The sequence below is a fragment of the Sesamum indicum genome, linkage group LG3, assembly GCF_000512975.1.
Source record: "Sesamum indicum cultivar Zhongzhi No. 13 linkage group LG3, S_indicum_v1.0, whole genome shotgun sequence".
NCBI classification, from domain to species: Eukaryota; Viridiplantae; Streptophyta; class Magnoliopsida; order Lamiales; family Pedaliaceae; genus Sesamum; species Sesamum indicum.
Window position 1 is genome coordinate 23,446,928 of NC_026147.1, and position 22,254 is coordinate 23,469,181.

General features: G+C 36.1%; 3 protein-coding genes and 1 non-coding gene across 4 annotated transcripts; 2 read left to right on the forward strand and 2 right to left on the reverse strand.

Moving 5' to 3' along the window:
* On the reverse strand, positions 1,305-5,081 carry LOC105159318 (SH3 domain-containing protein 2). Its single transcript, XM_011076332.2, has 10 exons — positions 4,880-5,081; positions 3,759-3,878; positions 3,583-3,652; positions 3,344-3,495; positions 3,118-3,219; positions 2,728-2,928; positions 2,564-2,626; positions 2,311-2,463; positions 1,971-2,045; positions 1,305-1,793 (listed from the first exon to the last, which is right to left on the reverse strand). The coding sequence occupies exons 1-10, from the start codon at positions 4,937-4,939 to the stop codon at positions 1,677-1,679; spliced, it is 1,113 nt and encodes a 370-aa protein (XP_011074634.1). The 5' UTR covers positions 4,940-5,081; the 3' UTR covers positions 1,305-1,676.
* On the forward strand, positions 7,527-7,599 carry TRNAE-CUC. The gene has a single exon. It is a non-coding gene; the product is annotated as a tRNA-Glu (tRNA).
* Positions 9,169-12,420, reverse strand: LOC105159319 (uncharacterized TPR repeat-containing protein At1g05150-like). Its single transcript, XM_011076333.2, has one exon. It carries the CDS (start codon positions 11,918-11,920, stop codon positions 9,509-9,511), a length of 2,412 nt encoding a protein of 803 aa, XP_011074635.1. The 5' UTR covers positions 11,921-12,420; the 3' UTR covers positions 9,169-9,508.
* On the forward strand, positions 16,102-21,748 carry LOC105159320 (kinesin-like protein KIN-7F). Its single transcript, XM_020692414.1, has 15 exons — positions 16,102-16,271; positions 16,717-17,067; positions 17,328-17,417; positions 17,498-17,598; positions 17,687-17,800; positions 17,884-17,965; positions 18,046-18,113; positions 18,201-18,266; positions 18,409-18,533; positions 18,752-19,088; positions 19,371-19,475; positions 19,572-19,962; positions 20,042-20,337; positions 20,499-21,181; positions 21,267-21,748. Exons 2-15 carry the CDS (start codon positions 16,854-16,856, stop codon positions 21,577-21,579), a joined length of 2,985 nt encoding a protein of 994 aa, XP_020548073.1. The 5' UTR covers positions 16,102-16,271; positions 16,717-16,853; the 3' UTR covers positions 21,580-21,748.

Here is a 22,254-nt window from a genome sequence, read left to right on the forward strand (position 1 = left end):
TCCTCTTGTGGAAAAATTGGAAAAATGAAATTGTAACTTTATGTAGGATGAAAGTAAGTCTTAGTGAAGGTAATGGAAGAATTAGTTATATTTTTCATAGAATTTTACATACACCAAAATTAGTACAACAAAAAGGTAATAGCAAAGGATGGGTGAGTCGTTGATTTTTTTATCTAGATCGGAGATTTAGGTTGCTTATCAAGTAATTTAGATTGAGTTTTTGGGATCTGGAAAAAGAAATATTATTAGGCTCGATAGGCAGTCGCCAACAAAGAAAGTACGAACTATCGTACCATTAATTGAGGTATTTATAGAGCCAATATTTGTACTTATATGGATTTATGTGCCATCATCCGGAGCTTTGGAGTATAGAATCATCGAACGACCCTGATTCTAGGTTTCAAATCCAATCCGGTCCGAATTGGGAACACGCGAATCCTATATTTGATTAGGTATTGAGGGAGTATTTTAGTCTTTATAGTATTGAATGAGATATATCCCGATCAACTTGTGTGTCTCAACTTGGCTATTCCCAGCATAGCTATAGTGTACGCGTGGGAACACTAGAATGCATGGGGCGCGTGATTAATCATCAAGTGTTGGTCAGAATTCTACTTACTTTTGGTACTAACTCAACTCTCATTCTCCCAACAACAAAAACGAAAATGCATGTTGCTGTCCTGTTTTCTCGCCACTCTTCAGTTCAACGTCCTTATCCTTGATCTCTTGCATCAACCCAAATATGGAAAAATTGTGAGATCACACCTCTAGAAAGATTCCCACAACATGTATGTGAAACACGTTTCATCGACATCGTGTAAATGATTTCAACCCATCCATCGTTTCCATGTTCAGCACCTCAAACTCGAATCGTTGTCTCCAAGTTCAGCACCTCATCAAACTCGAATTATTGTAGCTGATGATACCAACTTGTTTATGTGGCAAAGGATAACTACTTCAGAAACTTATAACAAATTGGGTTTAAATCAAAATCTAGTAGTTACACAAATGAAAACATATGAGCACTAATGTCCCGTCTTGCGATGGCCTTCTGGAGAATATGTAGACTAAGATATTTATTGCAAAGAGAGAGCTCATCTACATGTGATAGAGAACCTATGGGCCTAGCTGTTACATTTTTTGTCCTGAATATATCGGAATCCAAGTCGAATATATCAATTTGTGATAGATTCAGGGTAAGTAAAATTTTCTTCATGGAATTGAGCTGGGGGGGGGGGGGGGGGTTCCAGTTTCTTTTCATGGCTGATAATTTGGCCATTCAAGAAGCACGGTTGATATTTGGTCCATGCCAGAACATCAAGTTTTGTATTTTCTGATTGATAATTCAATATGCTTGGTCTCAATGACAACTTCACTGATGAAAGTGGGATCAACAGCCACAACTCCAAGTCCCTCTTCTAGGATGCGTCGAATCATTTCATATCGGCACTCTAACTCATCCTTTTACCACCAAATGTACAGAAAAAGGAAATGAAAATCATCCAACAACTGTGGTAAATAGGGAATAAGCAGATTTTCAGCTTATATTCGTCTGGGAATGTTCAGCATGGGACATCGAATCATTCATGCATCATTGGAGTTACTTCATGTGTCAAAATACAGGATGTTTAAGGCATGAAGGGACAGACTTGCGTATTCAGATTTACAAGTCAAGGTCAAAATACTTCAGCCACTTTGCTTGCAAGAACACGTTCTCGTCTCTCAACATACTCGAACGGGAACCACCCTGCTTTCCCTTTGCACTCACCTTCAGCCCAACCGTTGTTGGTCACCTGCGAAGCAAATAAGATTTTCTCTCTATGACAAGCTTGATCGATCTCAAAGGAACTAAATGTTTCTTTTTTTTCTTTTTTTATGCCAAGTTGCAAATTAAATGAAGTATACGAGGCTAGCCAGAACAAAGTATGCTTAATACAGAGCAAATAACAGAAGCAGAGTACGGAACAGACCTTTCGAACGACAACATAGTCGCCAACAGCTAGTGTCAGCTCCACGTCAGACTCAGCTTGGTATCCATGAATGACCTTCCAAATAGATGAATTTTAATGGCCAAGCAATCATAATAATCAGCATGTGAAGGTATGTAATTCATCAATCATGTAGATCATGGGAAAACTCGTGCCTAGACCAACCAACCAACCAAGTATTATTTAGTTGTCATGTAATTGGTTGATCGCCTTTTAGTGTAAACCAATCATGTGGCAATTGTAATTCACTAGCCATGGGATACTACACTAGGGTTCAGCTAAAGTAGGTACAGACTAGAATTTCCGTGAAAGTATCAAATACCTCCCCCAAGAAGTAACCCATGCCATCAGTTGACCCATCATATGTGTGAGAAGCAAATAAATCCTCTGTCTCATTATATGCAGGTGGTGGAGGATTTATATTATCTGCAGCTGCAACATGATGAGCTTCAAAACCTTGACGCTCAGACAACATCTGTACACAAACAAGAATATCTATCAAACACAATATAAAATCTGAATGACACACTAAACTGAAAGGCGACATAAGAGACATTCTTTAGTAAGATTTTTACCTCCCCTTCGAGCTGATCGAGTATTTCGAGTACCCGCTGATGATAAGTTCTCTCAGCTTCGACCTTCGATAAGAAAAAATTATGAGGGTAAGAAGTTCCCAGTGCCAGTAAAATCTAGAGAAATTGATTCTGGCAAATTGGTAGAGAAAAAATGAAAGCACTACCATGGCTATTAGCCGCTGGAGAGTCAATCTTTGCTGCTGACCTTCCACAGCAGCCATGGCAGCAGCTGCTTCTTTACCCAATGTAGCCATATTTGACTTAAGCTCGTGAAGCTTCGTTTCTGCAGCTTCAAGCTTTAATATATTATCTGAAGTAAAATTGGTTTCTCTCACTCTTGCTTGGCGTCTGGCAACATCAATAACCTGTCTGGGTCAAAAAGAAGAAAGCAACGAAATAAAATACAGAATAAGTTCTGCATATTTTGTGCAAACTAAATCCCAATATTCTAGAAAGGAGAGCTGTATACTTTATCTTCAGGGAAGCTAAAGCCAAATTTTGTTAAAAACAAAGTTAATCGTATTGCATGCTTTAGAATCAATGTTAGTTGTTACCTGAGCTTCAGCCTCCTGTCGGACTCTGTCATATCTCTGTGCAAGATGTCGGGCATCTTCTAATGCAGATCCCACTACCATCGCCCTTATTGGCTCCGCAACCTGCATCGAGCAGGAGGTAACTAAATTAAACTGATTTTGTAAAAAGAGTTAAACTACCTAGGTTTTATGCATCAATCTCATGTGATCATGATTATGATATGGCAATGAAAGGACTTGCACAAACCTGTGTTCCCAGCAATTTAAGTAGATTTTCGCGTTCTTTTTCTATTTGAGCACGAGCTCTACTATAGCCTAGTGCCACTTTAGATAATGTACTGCCATTAGTACATGTGTTCTCAGTGCCGTATTTTCGGCTATCTTCTGACAACTTGGTGCCTGTGAAGATTTAACTTCATTAACAGGATTATGTTTTCTGATGGATGCTCAAAAATCATTAGAAGAAAAGAAATGTAAGAAACTTACCAATCTCAACCTGCTTGGTTCCAGTTACAATATAACCCTCAACTCCCCGGACGATGTCTCTTTGAAAGTGCTAGTAATACACCAAAACATTAAAAAAAATGAAAATAAAAATGAGTGAAGAGTAGATTGCAGAGTCCTTAGGAAGTAACACAAGTAGTGGAAACATGATGGATAACCTTGGCAGCACGTGTAGATATGTAGAGCTTCTCTAATTTTTGATGCTGTTGTACTTCATTTTCATCGGACACAAGATTGTCCAAACCACCAATACCACCAACAAATTGTTTGAGAACAGCCTAATAAAAGAAAATGAAAACAATCACAAGTAAACCGTGCTCATCATAAAGAAAACAAATGGTGTAGTTAGAACAAAATAGCTATGTAATGATCTCCCAATATAGACTTGATCCCAAAATCCATTCATCCGAATTCTTAGAAACAACAAGCGGAAAAGATTATTCATATGGAATAAGTTAAAGTGCTATTTGTTACAGCTAATTCTACGGAAACGAATTACTCATTTACTAATCCTGGAAATATACATTAAGGAATTCACATGTAGAATCAAATACTCAATGATGCAGAGTTAACCTATCTCGTTACTTTTATCAGATAGAACAATATAGAGGTGAAAGTTTACACAAGATCATAGAAATAGAAAACAAAAATTTTATCATTCCACTATTCCCTTGGCCACGTTTACTTGGCCTTATAATGTTGGAAAAGATTTTTAGTTTAGCCTAATAGGCCGTTTACCTTGCAGTATGGGGGGCCGAGTTTGGAGTGAGGGTGCTACTAATTTAGAGTAAAACCGAGATAACTCAAGAGTCATCAGCCCACTTGCTGGATTAATCCTACAAAGTAAATGTTCTATAATGAATTTCGGGTTTTTTTTTTATAATAGATTTAATTAGATTTATCCTATCACTCAAAGTAACAATGGCCTTAAGATAATAGCACTGAGCCTTTCCTGTATAACACGATTTCTGTCAACAGGATGATCCCACAAGTATGGAAAAAAAGCAAATTAACAAATGTATTTTCTTAAAATCAGACGTAAAATCATCTATCTTACATTTTTCGAGAGATTCTTTTCAGAACATTTTGTCCAAATCATTTGCAGAAACCATTCCAAATACCCTCCCTTTATGTTTTTGCCACTTTGTTCTAAAACCTCACCACCAATCGAATCCAATACAAAATTTACCATTTTTATGCATCTCAAAACTCAATACGATCAGTAGGTAATAGAGTGTGTGTGTGTGTGTGTGTGAGAGAGAGAGAGGGAGAGGTTTACTTGTTGCTGTTTGGCTACTTGTTCTCTGAGCTTGGTAGCTTGTTTTCTGATGGCTTCCATTTCATTACAAGATTTTACACAGAGAGAGAGAGTGGAGACCGACGGGGAATTCGAACTTTCAAGTTTGAAAAAATTGTCGGAAAAGTTTTACCAACGGTTTTTGAATTTGTTCAGACTTCGGACTCTATAGTCTAAACTATGAACACTGACGTTTGACCTGCTTTTTGTAATTTATGGGGCGCGCCCCCCTACTTATTTAATTAGATATTATAAAAAAAGAATTACAAATCTACCGCAAAAGCGGTAACATTGCAAATTTAATTGAAGTACTAACCACTTCCAAAATTATTATTTTTTTTTAAAAAAAAATTTGGCATATCGCTAGTTAATGCTACTAATGATTTGGGACGCAATTATTTTTGCTCAAATCGTTAGTGCTATAACGACTTGGGATTTTTTTTCTTTTAATTTTACATGCATGTAGCAATGAATTTTCAATGAATTTTTTTTTTATAATTATATATATATTGCATGTTGCACGCTGTGGTCTTAATTTTAGGCTACATCATGCAGTGTTGTCTGTTGTGTATTCTGGGCATTTAAACCATGTCTTGAAGGATTCAAATTTTGTCGAAAAATCATCAGTGTAGAATTTGTAGATAGAATTCAGTCAATGCCTGGCATGTGACTTTTTCCGGCGAGTGACTCAACTTTCCAACCAAATTTGTACCAAAATTGAGATCTTTTCAGTTTTATGGGACCAAAATGAAATCCTAGTAACTTAGAGGACTAAAACGAGAATGACCTGAAGTTAGGGAACGAAAATTGCCTTTAAGCCTAGAATTCACTTGTACACCAAATACAAATATATAATGTTGATTGCGGTGGTAGGAATCAACATGTACTTCCTCTTGCATTTGTTATTATTGACGAAGAATCATATATATCTTGAAAATAGTTTAATAAATTTGAACAATTTGTCTCAGTGGTTACAAGACGATATCATGGACATGGATATAACACTCATATTGTCAAAATTGTCAACGGGAGTGTTCATGTGGCAAATGGAGTCAATTTGAAATTCCTTGTTCTTGTGCTCAAAAGGTATGTGCTGCATATAAACTTAACGTCGCGGCAACAATTAAGCAATATTATAATTTAATGCCTTACATAATGACATATTCTATGCCTTTTCCAATCTATAATATTGAGAGAGTATTGGGATGTCTCGAAATTTTAATTGGTCCATGATACTATTATACGCACCTCTATTCGTCTAGGTTTATTAGATTTGCTAATGAGATGGACTGGCCCCAAGCACATGCAAAACAGCAAATTCGAAAAAGTGAAGCTCCATCGCAACATAATAATGTGTCAATACAAAGTCGCCCACACCAAAATAATCGATCTAATTAAGTATTAACATATTCTTATACAAATTCAAAGTATTATAAAAAATCAATTATTAATATTAACATATTCTTATACAAATTCAAAGTATTATAAAAAATCAATTATTAATTAATTATCATATCCTACTTATATAAATCATATCAATATATATACAATTAATGAAAAAAAAATATAAACATATATAGATATAATTAACAAAAAAAAAAAGAAGTCCCAAACTTACGACATGCTAATTTTTTTTAAAAAAAAAATATTGCTGTTAACTACTTTCATTAAATATGTAATTTTACCGTTTTTACGATAGATTTATAATTGTTTTATAATATTTAATTAAATAACTCCGCATCTCTATCACTTGCTAATATTTATATTATTTTTTGTTGTATTTTATACACATCTTATAAACGCAATAAAATTGCGGTTTGGCAATGTCATTCAGTTATATAATATATAAAAATAAATATTTGGTAGCGTCGACTTTAATTAGTATTATATATGGGGTCGATTATGAAAACATCTTATAACAGTATTAATAGATTGTTCATTAATACAATCTTCACGACATGAAAAAATAAAATTATAATAATTATTTAAGTCAAGGTTTATAGAAATTAAACCAATAAATATTGATACGCATTTCTTCCCTTAATCGTAATAATGCATCCATGCCTTGTGCACATGAGAAGCTGCTCTCCGATACATAATTATTCAGACCTAATTACTGCTTGCACAGTAGTGGTCACCACCATTCACCATACTATTCGATTTGTCGAATGATTATAATATATGAAATAAATACTACACAGGCAGGTTTTGCAAGTGACGAAAATATGTTAAAATGTTAATATTAAATGATTCTTTTTTCTAACAGATCAGTAAGGTGATCGTTTCACAAAGTATTAAGTATGATTACGTCAAATCATTTAGTTTGTGAGTGTGATTGTACTTGACATGTAAGTGAAACTGATTTATAAATTATAAATCAAGCGCATAATAAGTGATAATAGTACTAGATAGTTGGGTGATTAATTTAAACTTTGGCGGTGTGTGTGTGTGCGAAAAATGGTGAGCAGAGCATGTTTCCAGTAATAATAGAAGCATGCAGCATTTGGCCATGCAAAAGTATGATGGACTGAGGACTAACACCTTTATAATGTTTTGCTCATCATTCTGCTCTCCTTTTCTACTTCCCATCTGTTAGTTTCCACCCATAATTTTATATTGTAAGCAATGATCCGTTGTAGTCTAGTTGGTTAGGATACTCGGCTCTCACCCGAGAGACCCGGGTTCGAGTCCCGGCAACGGAATAATCTTCTTTTCTTATCCGCACCCGATTTAACTCTGTCTTTCGGTATGCACAACTGGCAAACTCTCGTGCCCACGCCGAATCCTTTATGGAAGATGAACCGTCCACCCCTAAGCCATTTTGGCTGACGCCCCCGCCGTTGAGGATAAAACCGACGCTGACGGAGGAGAGATGAACAATAGGACGTTGGTATTAAGGTTGTTTATCAGCTTCCCAATGATCAAGTGGAGTATTTCCACTTTTCTTTTGGTGGGGAGTTTAATATTGTCATTTGATGTTTTGTTTGGTTTTCAATCAAAACTGGCATCAATTGTTTATAATGCAACAATGCAATGGGTAGTGGAATCACAAAAGTATAACTTGGAAAGCGCAACTCATCTACTTCCATCCTTCATTACTCGCACACAATTGAAATTCACAAAAATGCATCTGTCTACTGTTTTCACCTCTGGAAACGGCACCAACACTGCAAACAGGGGCGGCGGCGGCGGCAGGCAAGCTTTGGATGAGGAACGGGAGCTCCAGCTGCGCCAGCACGAAATTCCGGCGGTGGGTTCCATACGCCGTAATCCTCAGGCTGAGCCACTGCCTCCGGCTGCTCATCCACCAGATCTGGGTGGCGGAGTTGGAGAAGTTCCGGTGATGAAGATGGTGGTGTAGCAGATAATGATCCTCTGACAACAATCGCCAACGTAAGATCCAACAAGAGTATCAGTATCCATGGCCATGGGCTCTGCTTGATTGACATCACCTCTTCTAAGTTTGGCATTGGTTGGATTTGATTTTCTATTATTAAAATCCCGTAATCTTTGTATTTTTTTTTATATGAAATGACGTTTAGGTTTTAAACTAGTTTCATGCTTGGTGTACGACATAATCATGATTATGGTGTGTCAAAATTAAGAATGTCCTATCTGCTATAGTTTGTTTGTCGGTCTAATAACTGTAGTAATTTTAATTACAAATAAATAAAAGGGATAATTATATTTCTATTTCTCAATTTAAGATTTATTTACATAAATTAATTATATTTTTTTGTGTAATTACAAAACTGCAAATAGTAGCAAAAAAATTGTGCAATAATTTTAATATTTTGGAGGGTGTATATGTAATTTTTTAAAAAAATAAGATTGTAGAAAGGATCCAATATTTGTGATGGACGAATTTATCAAATAAAAGTCTGTAACAAACTTAAACTGGCATGGTGAAGTCAGAGTAGAAAGAGGGAGTATTATTATTTAGCGGAATTTGCACTCAATTAATGGAAAAAATCAGTATAACCAAATTCTGTCACTGAGTTCCGAAAATGCACAGAATCAGAACCTGTCGTAAGTTGGAAAAAGCGAGGTTGAGCTTAAAAGGGAAGAAAGCGTGGTGGGCCAAAGTGTGGGTGAAGAGACACTTTCAGCTACTCATGTCATTTATAAAATCACTATCACAATTTTTATTCTCCATGCAAAGTATGTGTAACTGAGACAGGGAAACTGAATTGAGACTGAAAGCCAGTGTAATGGAAGAAAGCGAAAATATGAAAAAGGGAAGTAAAATAAAAAGAGATGCTTGCTTGTGCTACCTGTATATGGTGATCACACCAAATAGATGACAGAGAAACAGAGACAGACAGTACAAACTCAATAGATTAATACAAAATTTACATTGATTTTAAATAGACTCACTCAAAAACCTCGTAAGGAAGTCAGAGAAAGCAACACCACCCAACCTTCTACATTGATTGCTACATAAGAACAAAGAATTCAGGGTCAAGCTTCAAAGGGTTTATTGTACAAAGGCACAGAATTAAGAGCACCTCTAAAATCATTCCACAAGTTATATAGTAGTAATTCACACTGAAAAACTGAATTTAACTGCGACATGTTAAGAGATTATCCGAAAGATTTTCACATGAGAAGCTAGGAAGCAGCAGGAGAGGAGCCTTTAGAACCAAACCACAAGCATTTATCCTTCACAGCTTCTGCCTCGTTTGCATATTCTTTAAATCTGTACTCTTCTTGCTTGCAAGAAGAAGGCACTTTCCCTTCACAGTAACATTGACTACACAAGCTAAAGTGGGATTTCATCTCCTTGAAACGAGAACCAATGATGGGATAGCGACAGGTACCACAAACATGGCGGCCATGCCGACTCCTATCCCCAGTTTCAAGCTTCAATAACGTAGACATTATGCTAAAGCCCCATTCTGGATCATCAAACATGGTGACAAACTCTGTCAATGAAACCAATGAGTTATCTGTTTCTCCATGGATTTCCAATATTTCACTAATCCCATGGGAAGGAATGTAGATGGCCCTCAAGAGTTTGATATATCTCTGGGCGTCAGACTTCTTTATCTGTGTATTACCTTCATTCACGGGTCGCCATAAAAGTGATTCATATGCAATCTGCTTTCTCTTGTCTGGGGAGCCACCACAGAGAGGGGCAAGAACAGCAAAAAACATGCCCAGATCCACCCTACCTGATTCTGAATCATCCAACACAGCCAGGATTTTCTGGTTTATTGCTTTGACGGCTCCTACAAAAGTTTCAGGCTTCAAGAAATTAAGCAACTTGCAAAGAATCCCTTCCAATGAAGCCTTGCGTATTGACTTCTCAGGTACACCGCTCCCTGAATAAGAGACTGGCACATCCCCTTCACTCATTTCCTTCTTTATTAGTTCAACCACACACCGATTCAATCTAGTTATCCTCTGAAAGGCTCTGATATCCAGTGCAATAGCGAGTTCTGTTCTCAATGTGGTTTTCTCACCCACAATCTTGAATTTTGAGGGCTCTACGGTAATGAAGGCTGCCTCACCATTACCATTACCATTCCCCCTCAACTTCCTCTTTTGCAGCTGCTTCAAGTGTGATATAGCATCGTGCAATTCCACCCTGTTCGTCATTTTTAAAGCTTCTTTCAGAGCCTTCTTAGCTTCCTCAGTTTCTCCGGCTCCTAACAAAGAGACAGCCTTATTTAGCTGTGCTCTCCAATGGTTTGGCCACACACCCAAAACCCTAGTGTACATCTCCGATGCCCTCTGGTACCTACCCATATCCATATATAGCCCTCCCAAATTGTACAGAGCATCCACATGGCCAGGTTTTAGGTCAATTGCCTTTTGAAACTCCTTAATTGCATTTTCATCGTCGCCCATTGCATGCAAAGCAGAAGCCAGATCACAATGTGCATCCGCATAATCATTCTTCATATAAATGGCCTCCTCTAAGGCCTTAACAGCTGCCTTATACTCTCCAACACCAAAAAGAGCACTCCCTAAAAGCTTCAGAGCCCTAAAATGAGTGGGACACAAAATAGCAGCCTCTCTATAATGCTCACAAGCACTAAGAACCATACCTTCAGCTTCTAGTGCAATCCCCAAATTCACATGAATCTGAGGCAACAAATATGCCCACTGATTCCCACCAGCCTCTGCTGCCTCTAATGCAAGCAGAAACTCCCCTTTGGCCTCGCTATGCCTCCCAAGCACATACAAACAATTCCCAGCTCTAAAGTGCGGCTTCACATCGAATGGTGTCAATTCACATGCCCTCTTAAAACTCACCAAAGCCTCCTTGAATAGATAATGCTCATATAAAACACGACCGATGGCCATTTGCCCATCAAACGCCTCGGCTCTTGACCGTGCCCTATCTGCCCTCGACCTCAAAACCCCCAACTCTTTCACAAAAGCTGCATAATCAGGCCCCGACTCATTCCAAATCACTCTCTTATCTGAAATCTCAGTCGATGGGCCAAGCTCCCTAGACCATCCAGGATCTGAGAAAACATCTGAATTATCATTTTTTATCTTCCCGTCCTTCAACTGTTTAGCTTTCAACCTCTTAATTAAAATCTCTAGATCATCAACAAGCTTCCATGTATCGTCAAAGACAATACCGTGGTTGGGAGAAGCAGCCCAGGCAGCAGTACGCTGCTTCTTATGGGGTTCCATTACACGCTCATCTGCAACAGAAGAAGATGAGGCGGCCTCTTCGGATGCTTGTGAAATCCCATTCTTATCCTCCAACGGTTTAAGCTCGAGGCCAAGGGCATCAAAATCTCGGTCCACATCACCAGCTCCGTCGTCGTAAGTCCGGAGAAGGCCGTCAAATGTGAGGCCTTTCTCACCGTCGATGAATTCTCCATACGTACGGAAAACCTCGTCGAGAATTGCACTAATTTGCTCGTCGCTGAATTTAACCCTAGGGTTCACGGCCACAACCAAAGCCGCCATCTCCTCCCGATTTAGCCCCCCATCCCGGTTCGTATCGAATTGCTGAAATATTCTCTTCACTTTCTCCGATCTGCTTCCACGAGTCGTCATAATTCGATCTCACCCTCTGTTTTACTCTGTTTTAGGGTTTTGAACCCGAAATGCAGGCTATGCAAAATTTTAGCAAGGGGGTATCCGGTAAATTGAATTTGGGGGTAAACAAAATTGAGAATAAAGGGTACCTCAATCAGGTCTTCAACTCTCAATAACTCGCACCACAGTGGAAAAAACTGCAAAATCTAAGGTCTCAAAACTAGGGTTCCAAAAGAAAATCAACAGTTTGAGACCTTGAGAACACAAAAAAAGGGAATTCCTTTACAGTTTTTGGGTTTAGTAACGAAACAGAGAAACACTTGTGGTTCCTAAATCTGGTTGGGGACAGAACCCTCAAATACCCCCTCTTGAAATAGGAAAAAAGAAAAAGGGTCTCCCTCTGGTGATTGTAGTTGGGTAAGAGTGTGTGTCTGTTATCTTGGTCTTGATTAGGAGGATCTTGACAGACAGAGATGATGAAATGAAAGCCCTCCTCTCTTCCTCTCTAAATTCTCTTTCCATTTTCCTTTTTTATTATAATAATAATATTTTTTTTATTTTAAATTAATGAAAATTCTCTGGTCTGATGATGAAATGTAGTGGTGGGAGTGGGGGCAGAGACAGATAAGTAAAGACTGCAACTTTTTAAAAGATTTTCTCTTTTCTTTTGTTTATTTGTCTTATCTAATTTAGGGTTAGTGGATGTCATTATTGCCTTAATTATGATGACTATGTCTTACACTTTGGAACAAAACATTTATTACTCTTTAATCACCTACCTAAATTGTTTAATTTAATTTGTGACAGGTGGGTTGACAGTTTGGAGTTAGGGCATATGAGTCATTTGGGGGGCTAATGAAATGGCTTAGAAAAGTATGGATGCTGTCTAGGAATATTTGTGCCACATGCTATCTCTGCCTTACCTACATCAAATTAAATCAAATTCAACTCTTTATATCCAAAGTACTTATTTTTCCTTTTTTTTTTATGGTTAAATATATTTTGCACCTTTAGATTATACATTTCATCGTATTTATACCTATAAAGTATGAAAAATAACGAAATATCGCCAACAAAATAGTTTAGCATTGATAGGATAAAAATGCCCTTCTCACATACCCTTATATTTTTTATTTTACTCTTTAAAATATATTTTATTAAAAAATCTCCACTAAATAATATTAAAATTTATAATCTTTTATAAAATTAAGTTATACAAAAAAATATTTATAAGCTCAATATATGCAAATATATTTTACAAAGTAAATAATTTATGTTAAAGAAGTATATGTAAATATGTGTAAGTACATAATGCATATAATATTATAGAAAAATATGTGATATAAATTATGAATTTTTACTCAATTACATGTCCACATAATAAAGTATATAATATCATTACTCAAAAATAGATATTTTATATAAATTATATTATAAATTTGCATATTATACAGCGTATGTATATATATATATATTCAATCTGATATGTTAACATTGTATTGATAATTTATTTTCAAAAAAAGTTTAATATATATAACAACATAAGCAAAATATTATGTAAATCTTTTATCAATTATGTAAAAAAATATAAGGATTGTAAATTTATAGAATTTATATAGATTCTAGATTTTATAATAAAAAAGCACAGATTTTGGGTACTGTTTATTTTAAATAAAATTTTTATAATAATTCAAGATTATATTTAGAGGAATTAATGATTGTAATAGACATATTTTAGGAGTGTAAATGATAAGGTTATTATCGTTATAAAAAAATGAGTTCATATTATGAGGGTTTAGGCATGTAAATGCACTTTATGCATAGTTCAAGAATGCAAAATATATTTTACCCTTTTTTTTTATAGCAAAGGATCGTTGTAAAATATTTTTTATGTGTGCGTATAACAAAATAATTCTTTATATTTTAAAATATATTAAAAATAATAATAAGAAAGTATATAAATCATCATATTACATTTCAAACAAAAGAAAACTAACTAAAGGTATTAATGGCACAATAAAAAAAAAATAATGTAGTAGTGTTAAAATGATGTTGAATCATTTTTGTAAAAATAATAATATATAATAATTTGCTGGGGACTACACAATCACAACTCCCTTTGGATGTTCCTAAGGGAACAACTCCATTGTTCAGACAAAAAATCTATGTATGAAAAGTCTCATGTTTAAATCTGAAGTGGATGCGTGAGCATTAATATATATATCATCCCTTTGGATACCCGGAAAAGGGCATCAAATTTTACTGGTACATCACATGCAAATATACTCAGTTATCCCATAAGACATAATTAATTAGATTAGAATTTACTTTTCACATTTGCTTTTCCTCAAAGTTGTCTGAAAATAACAGTCCAACCTATCAAATCAATACTTGTTTGACTTTTGCAAATATACACATAAACACACATAATAGATATGTTTCACTTTTATTTGTTATATATCAACATTTTAATTTTTTCGAACAAATTCGAAATAACGGGTTCGAGTTCCATCAGGCGTATGGATAAGTTATTTCCATTAATGAATTGGTTGAACTAATAGATTATTTTTAACTTATCGAGATATTAATAATATTATAAATGTAATTACCATTTCAAAAAGAAGATATGTTTCAGTTTTCTTGTTATAAATCGTCATTCCAATTATCAATATTAATAATAATTAAACAAAAGATTTTGCTATAATAACTGCACCAAACGAACGTGGACATTAATTATTACATAATAAATTTGATAGTAACTTAAGTAATCTGGACGTAATAATTTAAACTAGGCCAAGAAAACTTGATTAGGTCAACAAGTTGAGAAGTGAAAGAAAAAGTGCATAATTTCTTAAAGTTATGAATATGATTGCAGCAAGTGAGGTGGACGTTAATTAGGTTGTTGGCACTTTGAGTAAACATATTTACTTAAATAATTGCACCCAACCCCTCCTTAAAGCTTCTTTTCTTTTTTATCCATCTCAAAACCATATGATTCATAGCCACCTACCTTACTTCATCAAGTTTCAATATTTTGGTTTATTTACAACCTTCAGCTGATATTCCTACATCCGCACCATGGCATAGTTTGAATTCTATGCACGGTTCAAATTTACAACTTGATTGAAGAAATTGTGTTTTAATTACGTTCATAATCATTACACAAGAAACAAAAAAGCAAAGCACCAAAGAAGCCTATCCACGTCACAAAATTGAGATGGATGTCAATACTCTAAAACTAGTATATGAGATCTCTTATTAATAATGTCTCAAGAAATATAATGCACATTATTATTTATTAATTGCATGCACTATAAAAGGGATCACTTTATGATGTGGCATTATCGGCTTTTCCCTTTTAAAAAAAATAATACAAGTTAGAATTTGTAGGTCTCAATTATAGTGTACTAATGTAAATATACCAATAATATCTATATGTAATAAAATACAAGACACAAAGCTCATTCAAATAAGTTTGGATAACTTCTCCGTTTTCTATTTTACCAAAATTTTTTATCCGAATTAAATTTGATTGGATCGAACAATTTCAAAAGTGTTGTACACCAATCATACGACAAGTGTATTCCACCATGAATGAGAGGTCATATATGTTTTTAATTTTTCTTTCTTAAATTTAGTTTTGGATAAAATTATAATTATTTATTTTTATCCAAAAAAATTTCATCCTACTTTTTTATATAAATTAGTTAATAGTATAATTTAAGTTCAGTTTTCAATCAAATGATATTTTGTTATGATTGATTATTTTCATATTAAACTTTAGATTATTTATCACTATGTATCATATTAAAAAGCTTGAAATTTATTTTTTTAATTTATTGATTTTCTAAAAATATAATTATCCCATACCTAAGCATGGCGTACTAACTAGTTTTACAAAATAAACTAGTAACTATTTTTGTGCAAAAGAACGCTTTTCATTTTATTCACCAAAGAAAAGAAAGAAAGGAAAAAAACGCATTTCTATTTTATTCCCGCAGGGAAACTGGGTTTGGGCCGTACGTTTGCGTTGGCGGCTTATTACGAAGGTACGAAATTTTCCATCTGTATTGAGGCGTTGGGAATTGTTGTATGGACTCTCAGAATCTCCGGTTTTCCCTTGATTGACGCTATTATCAGTTTTCCCTTTTGACAGCCATAAACATTTATCCGCCTCTCTCTCTCTCTGTCTAGAATTCCGAACAATTCTCTTTTTGTTTCTCAAACTCAAAGGGAATCTCCAACAAGTCGTTCAGCTTGCATTTGGCATTCTTTTGGTCTCGTGTAATTTTGGATTTGTTGGAAAGATTTCTCTTTGTGGGTTTTTGCTGACATCAATGTGTTAGTTCTCGTTCTTCATTTCAATTAGGTGGGTGGGATTTGTTTTTGTTTCATGGATGTTTCGAGGGTTAATCTTGATTTTCTTCATCGTCAAAGTATGAATCATTGTTGTTGATTTTCATGAGTGAAGCTCGTGTTGAATGATCCAGTTGCATGATGAAAAACATTTAATGTTAGGTTTTGAATTTGTAACATGGTATAGATGCATGTGCATGCATGCGCATATTCTTTAGCTTTGACTGGCTTATGGTATGAACAGAATGTCAGCCCCGTGCCTGATGTTTTCTTGAGATGATATTAGATGTAGGGCTCATAAATTTGTAAGAAAAAACAAGAAATATGGCGCTGAAAGAACAGGGTAAGCAATTCTAGGGTTACGGAGCTTAGGACTATTGGCATTGCTTGTTTGAGTGTTCTGAACCATAGTTTATCCAGATGAATAATGCTTATGTTAGAATCTTATGTTTTGGCAGAGGGGGAAATGGCTGTGACGGATTCCGCAAACCTTTGCAATATAAAGAAAGTTCCTGCGGAGGCTTCTTTTTGTTGGTTCTGACAGTCGGTTGATCCTCTTCAAGTGCATTTGTTTGAGGAAAAAAATACTATAGAGATGGGGTCTGTTAGTGGGGAGTCGTCGGTATGGGATGGTCAAGATTCAAGTCCACGTGACGAGAGAATCTTTGTCTCAGTAAGATTAAGGCCTCTGAATGAGAGAGAGCTTTCAAGGAATGACGTGCCGGAGTGGGAATGCATCAACAACACAACCATCATATTCAAGAATGGTCTTCAGGAACGTTCATTGTCTCCGACTGCCTATACATTTGGTAAGCGACTGCCACCTCAGGCTCATTCTTATGGATTAGTGCATAGCAAGAATGTAATACCAGGAATCATTTATGTAGCCAAGGATTATTAGTTACCTTGGCTAAGCATGTCATAAAGGAAAATTAGAAAAAGAGGTTTACTATGATCCAACTTTTTCAGTTTGTCATCGTTTGGGTGAGTTATTTCCTTTGACAGCTTCCTTATGTTCACTTCTCCCTCCTTTTTTCCCCTTCTGTTATGACTATTTTATTGAGGGTAGACAGAGTATTTGGGCCTCAGAATCCCACAAGGCAAGTTTATGAGGAAGCAGCCAAGAAGATTGCTCTTTCAGTATTAAGTGGAATGAATTGTGAGTACTCGCCCTTGAATTCTTCCATGATGTCCTATCATAAAAACTCAAGATTAATGACATATGAATTTCCTGTCCAGCAAGTATTTTTGCATATGGCCAGACGAGCAGTGGAAAAACATACACCATGTCTGGGATTACGGAATACGCAGTTGCAGATATATATGACTACATAGAAAAGGTATTTGTAATCAAGGCAATTTGTGTTGTTTTTGACACATCATCTGTTGCTTCAAAGTTTCCTAACTTCACAATCTCCATATATCTAGCATCGAGAAAGAGCATTTGTGTTAAAATTTTCGGCCATGGAGATTTACAATGAAGTAGTGAAAGACCTTCTGAGCTTTGATGGTACTCCACTTAGACTTCTAGATGATCCAGTGGTAAATGAACATAACGATAACTTTGATTCTTGATTAGAGAAACGTTAATTTTAAGCAACTTCTTATATTGTCTTTAATTGTAGAGGGGCACTGTTGTTGAGAAACTTACAGAGGTGACATTAAGGGACTACAGCCATCTGAAAGAGCTCCTTTCCATCTGTGAAGGTTGAAAAGCTCATTCTAGTACTAGAATTTTGTTCAAAATTACACCTATAATTACTCTTAAAGGAAATGGATTTATGCAGCTCAGAGGAAAATTGGCGAAACTACTCTTAATGAAATGAGCTCTAGATCTCATCAAATTCTGTGCTTGGTATGTTTCTTAACCGGCTTCTTTTTATACATTAAAATGTTGAAAATGTGTTACTTAGCATCGACTTTCTCTATCGTACTCCTGCAGACTGTTGAAAGTGAAGCTCGTAAATACTTTTCTGCAGAAAATTCCAGCTCTCTAACAGCTACAGTGGTACTAAGCATTCTCATATGGAATTATAGGAAACGTTTAGACATGAATTATCATCGGCGCATATTTTCTGATTAATTGTCCTGCAGTGAATCTAGACATATTATGGTGAAGGGACTAACTTACATCATGTTTTTTATCACAGAATTTTGTTGATCTTGCGGGGAGTGAACGTGCTTCTCAAACATCATCAGCTGGCATGAGACTAAAGGAAGGCTGCCACATTAACCGCAGTTTGCTCACTCTTGGGACAGTTATTCGCAAACTAAGGTCCTTTTCCTCATTGTCTCAATATTTTTTGAGTTTTCTTATACAGTAGGAGCAATTTATCACTGAATCCCTCTATCTTCTGGATCTTTGAGGAACATAATTTTGTAAAAACGATTAACTACCTCTACATTTGTTGTCTGAAGTTCTGTATATTATATAATATACTAATAGCTGTTACATTATTCCTGATTGTCATCCTTATTTATGTTATGATCCAGCAAAGGAAGAAACGGACACATTCCATACAGAGACTCCAAGCTGACACGTATTCTACAGCACTCATTGGGAGGTAACGCCAGGACTGCCGTTATTTGCACTATGAGTCCTGCTCACAGTCATGTCGAGCAATCAAGAAGCACGCTCGTATTCGCTAGTTGTGCCAAGCAAGTTAGTACCAACGCAAAAGTCAATGTTGTGATGTCAGAGAAAGCTCTAGTGAAACAGCTGCGAAGAGAAATAACCAGAATGGAGAATGAGCTTAGGAACTTGAATTCGATTGCTACCTCTTGTGATACTGCATCAGCACTTAAAGAGAAAGAACTTCTTATTGAAAAGGTGATCTTCCAAAAATTCCCATATTTTAATTTCACTCATTCCACAGAATATGAAAATCGCAAAACATTATGGATCGTTTTGCTATGATACATATTGATGGCAGCACCGCATTGTTGGAACTTCAGATTTTGGCTGTAGATGCACAGAGAATCAAAATTTGTATTCCATAAATCAATTATCTGCCTTTTTGAAGTAAATGGAGCTCAGAAGATTTCCAATCTTCTACGTGTTCATCCATAAATCAATCTTACAAAACTTTCCTCCCTCTCTTAACTTTCTCAGTTGGATAAAGAGATAAGACAATTAATTCATCAACGTGACGTAGCTCGATCTCGTCTTGAGGATATGTCACTGCCAGGAGGATCATTTGGGTCACCAAAATCTTGGGTTTGTATTGATGTTTTTCTAAGATATATTTTTTTTGTCTATGTTTCGACCCATCAAATGCCCCATAGACCTGATTCTCACTTTTTTACACTTCAGATTGATTGGCAAAGCCTCGAGAAAGGTTCACAAACAGATGAATATGCATCTTCGGAAGCATCGGAGATCATTGATCCCTTGTACTCTGATGTTTCATCCAGGGCATCTCATTTTTCTGATAGATATGAGGATGTCAGTTCCAGTAGGACTGAACATCAGTCCCCCAGGAATGATACAGACCAATTTTTATCAGACGATATATCTCCAACTCTATACATTGATAAGTATTTTGGTCCTGAATCGCCTGATCCTGGCTGGGAGAAGATTGCTCAAGTGGCTGGCAATAAGCTTGAATGTACCCACATGGCGGTTCAGTGTATAGAACTTGATTTGACCAAGACGAATGTGGTTGCATCTGCTGCTTCACCAGATACAGGAGATAAGAATTCAGGTTATACTAGTGCAACAATCGTGCTTCCAAAGATGAAGATGATTGCTTGTATTTATTTTCTGTTTTACTTACCATGTAGGGATATCTCATTGTTCATTGGAGAACTCTCCAGCTTCTAACATGGCGAAAGAAGATGAGGAATCATCACAGGACAAAGCAGATAATCAGGGGAAGCTTCCAAGTGTGGAGCCAGAGGCTAATAGTGAAAACCTGCATGCCGAAGATTCCAATAGTCCTATCAGGAGTGACTTCGTGAACGAAAAAGAAGAAAACATCAAGACGTCAGTTGAAGATTGCAAAGTCAAGCAACAAGAATTGACAGAAGTCAATGAAGTGATCGAGCCTCAGGTAGTGACGCAGCGTGAGGATGATTTGGTAAGAATGAACCCTTTATTCACATGGTCATACAAACATTTAAATCATCTAATTACCAAGTATAATTGAATTAAGCATTTTTCTAAATTTGATTTAAGCTACTCCAAACACGATCAGACTCTTGAAAAGCAGTTGTGCATTTTTAATTGGTTCTTATGAAGGAACTATGCCAGCAGGATCCGGAGGTTACAGGAATATCCGATAATCAAGAAACAAAGACAGACGGTGGCTCCAATGATGATCAGAATAAGGTGCTATCTGCTTCAGATAATCAAGAAACAAAAACAGATGATGGCTTCAATGAAGATCAAGATACAACACAATCTGCTTCAGACAATCAAGAAACAAAGACAGATGGTGGCTCCAATGAGGATCAAGATACTCGAGAAATAAAGACAGATGGTGGCTCCAATGAGGATCAAGATACTCGAGAAATAAAGACAGATGGTGGCTCCAATGAAGATCAAGATACAACAAAACATGCTTCAGATAATCAAGAGACAAAAACAGATGGTGGGTCCAATAAAGATCAGGATACAACGCAATCTGCTTCAGATAATCAAGAAACAAAGACAGATGGCGGCTCCAATAAAGATCAGGATACAACACAATCTGCTTCCGACTGGTCTACTCAATTTGAGAGACAGAGGCAAGAGATACTTGACCTTTGGGACACCTGCAACGTTCCGTTGGTCTACAGGACCTACTTTTTCTTGCTCTTTAAAGGAGATCCATCAGAGGCTGTTTACATGGAGGTGGAGCTAAGACGGTTGTCATTTCTCAAGAAAAAATTGGATCGATCCACAGTCACGAAAGATGATCAAGTTTTAACAGAGACCTCAAGGTACATTTTCTTCGTCACCATGTATCAAAGAAATAGCACAATGCAAACTGCATATTTGTTTAACATGTTGTTGGCTGGCTAACAGCACAAAGGCTCTGAATCGGGAGAGAGAGATGCTGAGCAGACAAATGTACAAGAAGTTTTCAGGTAAAGAAAGAGATGCTTTATACGAAAAGTGGGGCATCGACCTAAAAACGAAGCAGAGAAGGCTTCAGCTGTGCCGCCTGCTGTGGACCGACCCCAAGAACATGGACCACATCAAAGAGAGTGCTGCCCTTGTTGCTAAATTGGTTGGTCTCAAGGAACTGGAGCGCGCCCCGAAAGAAATGATTGGGTTAAGCCTCTTGCAAGAACCTCAAAACCTCAGTTGCTTCAGCTGGATGCCTTCCCTGATATAATACTCCCTGGAGGCGATAAGTGTATAACAAAGACAAGAGAAATCACTTACATTAGCAAGTTTTCTAAATTATAACTCCATGTGTAACATATGCGGTTGAGATTCTAACTCCTCATTGTAATGTTGTATCTGATTGAGTTGAATCAGAGTTCGTGAAATTTATTTCTCAACCTTTCGTTCGTGAGATATTCAAATATTTGAGTCATAGCTACTAGTCAAAAGGGCGAGTTCGACACCATAGCTCTATCAAAATTTAACAAGCTAGCAGTTCAAAACTTATGAATTACCACAACAAGCTACTTTCTAACCTGATGAGGTTACTTAGAACAAACATTTTAACAAATTTTTCAACACGAATACAGAATTCTTGTATTAGAAGCAGCAACTGACAATTAGTTGCAAATTATTATTTCAAATAAGATTTATACTTTTAAAAATAAAATTATCATTTTTAATAAATGGAAGACGTCCCACTCGGGACTCAAAATAAAATAAGAGAATTGAATTATGGACAAAAAGTTTTTTTAAGGTTTAAAATGAGGACAACCTTATAATCAGAGCCGTATTATTGTGAGCAATGAAGAGTAGATGGGGCAGGCAATGAACATTACTGCACCTGTAATCGAGAATAATAATATTGAACATTCATTTAATGACAAGACCATGTTTGATCACT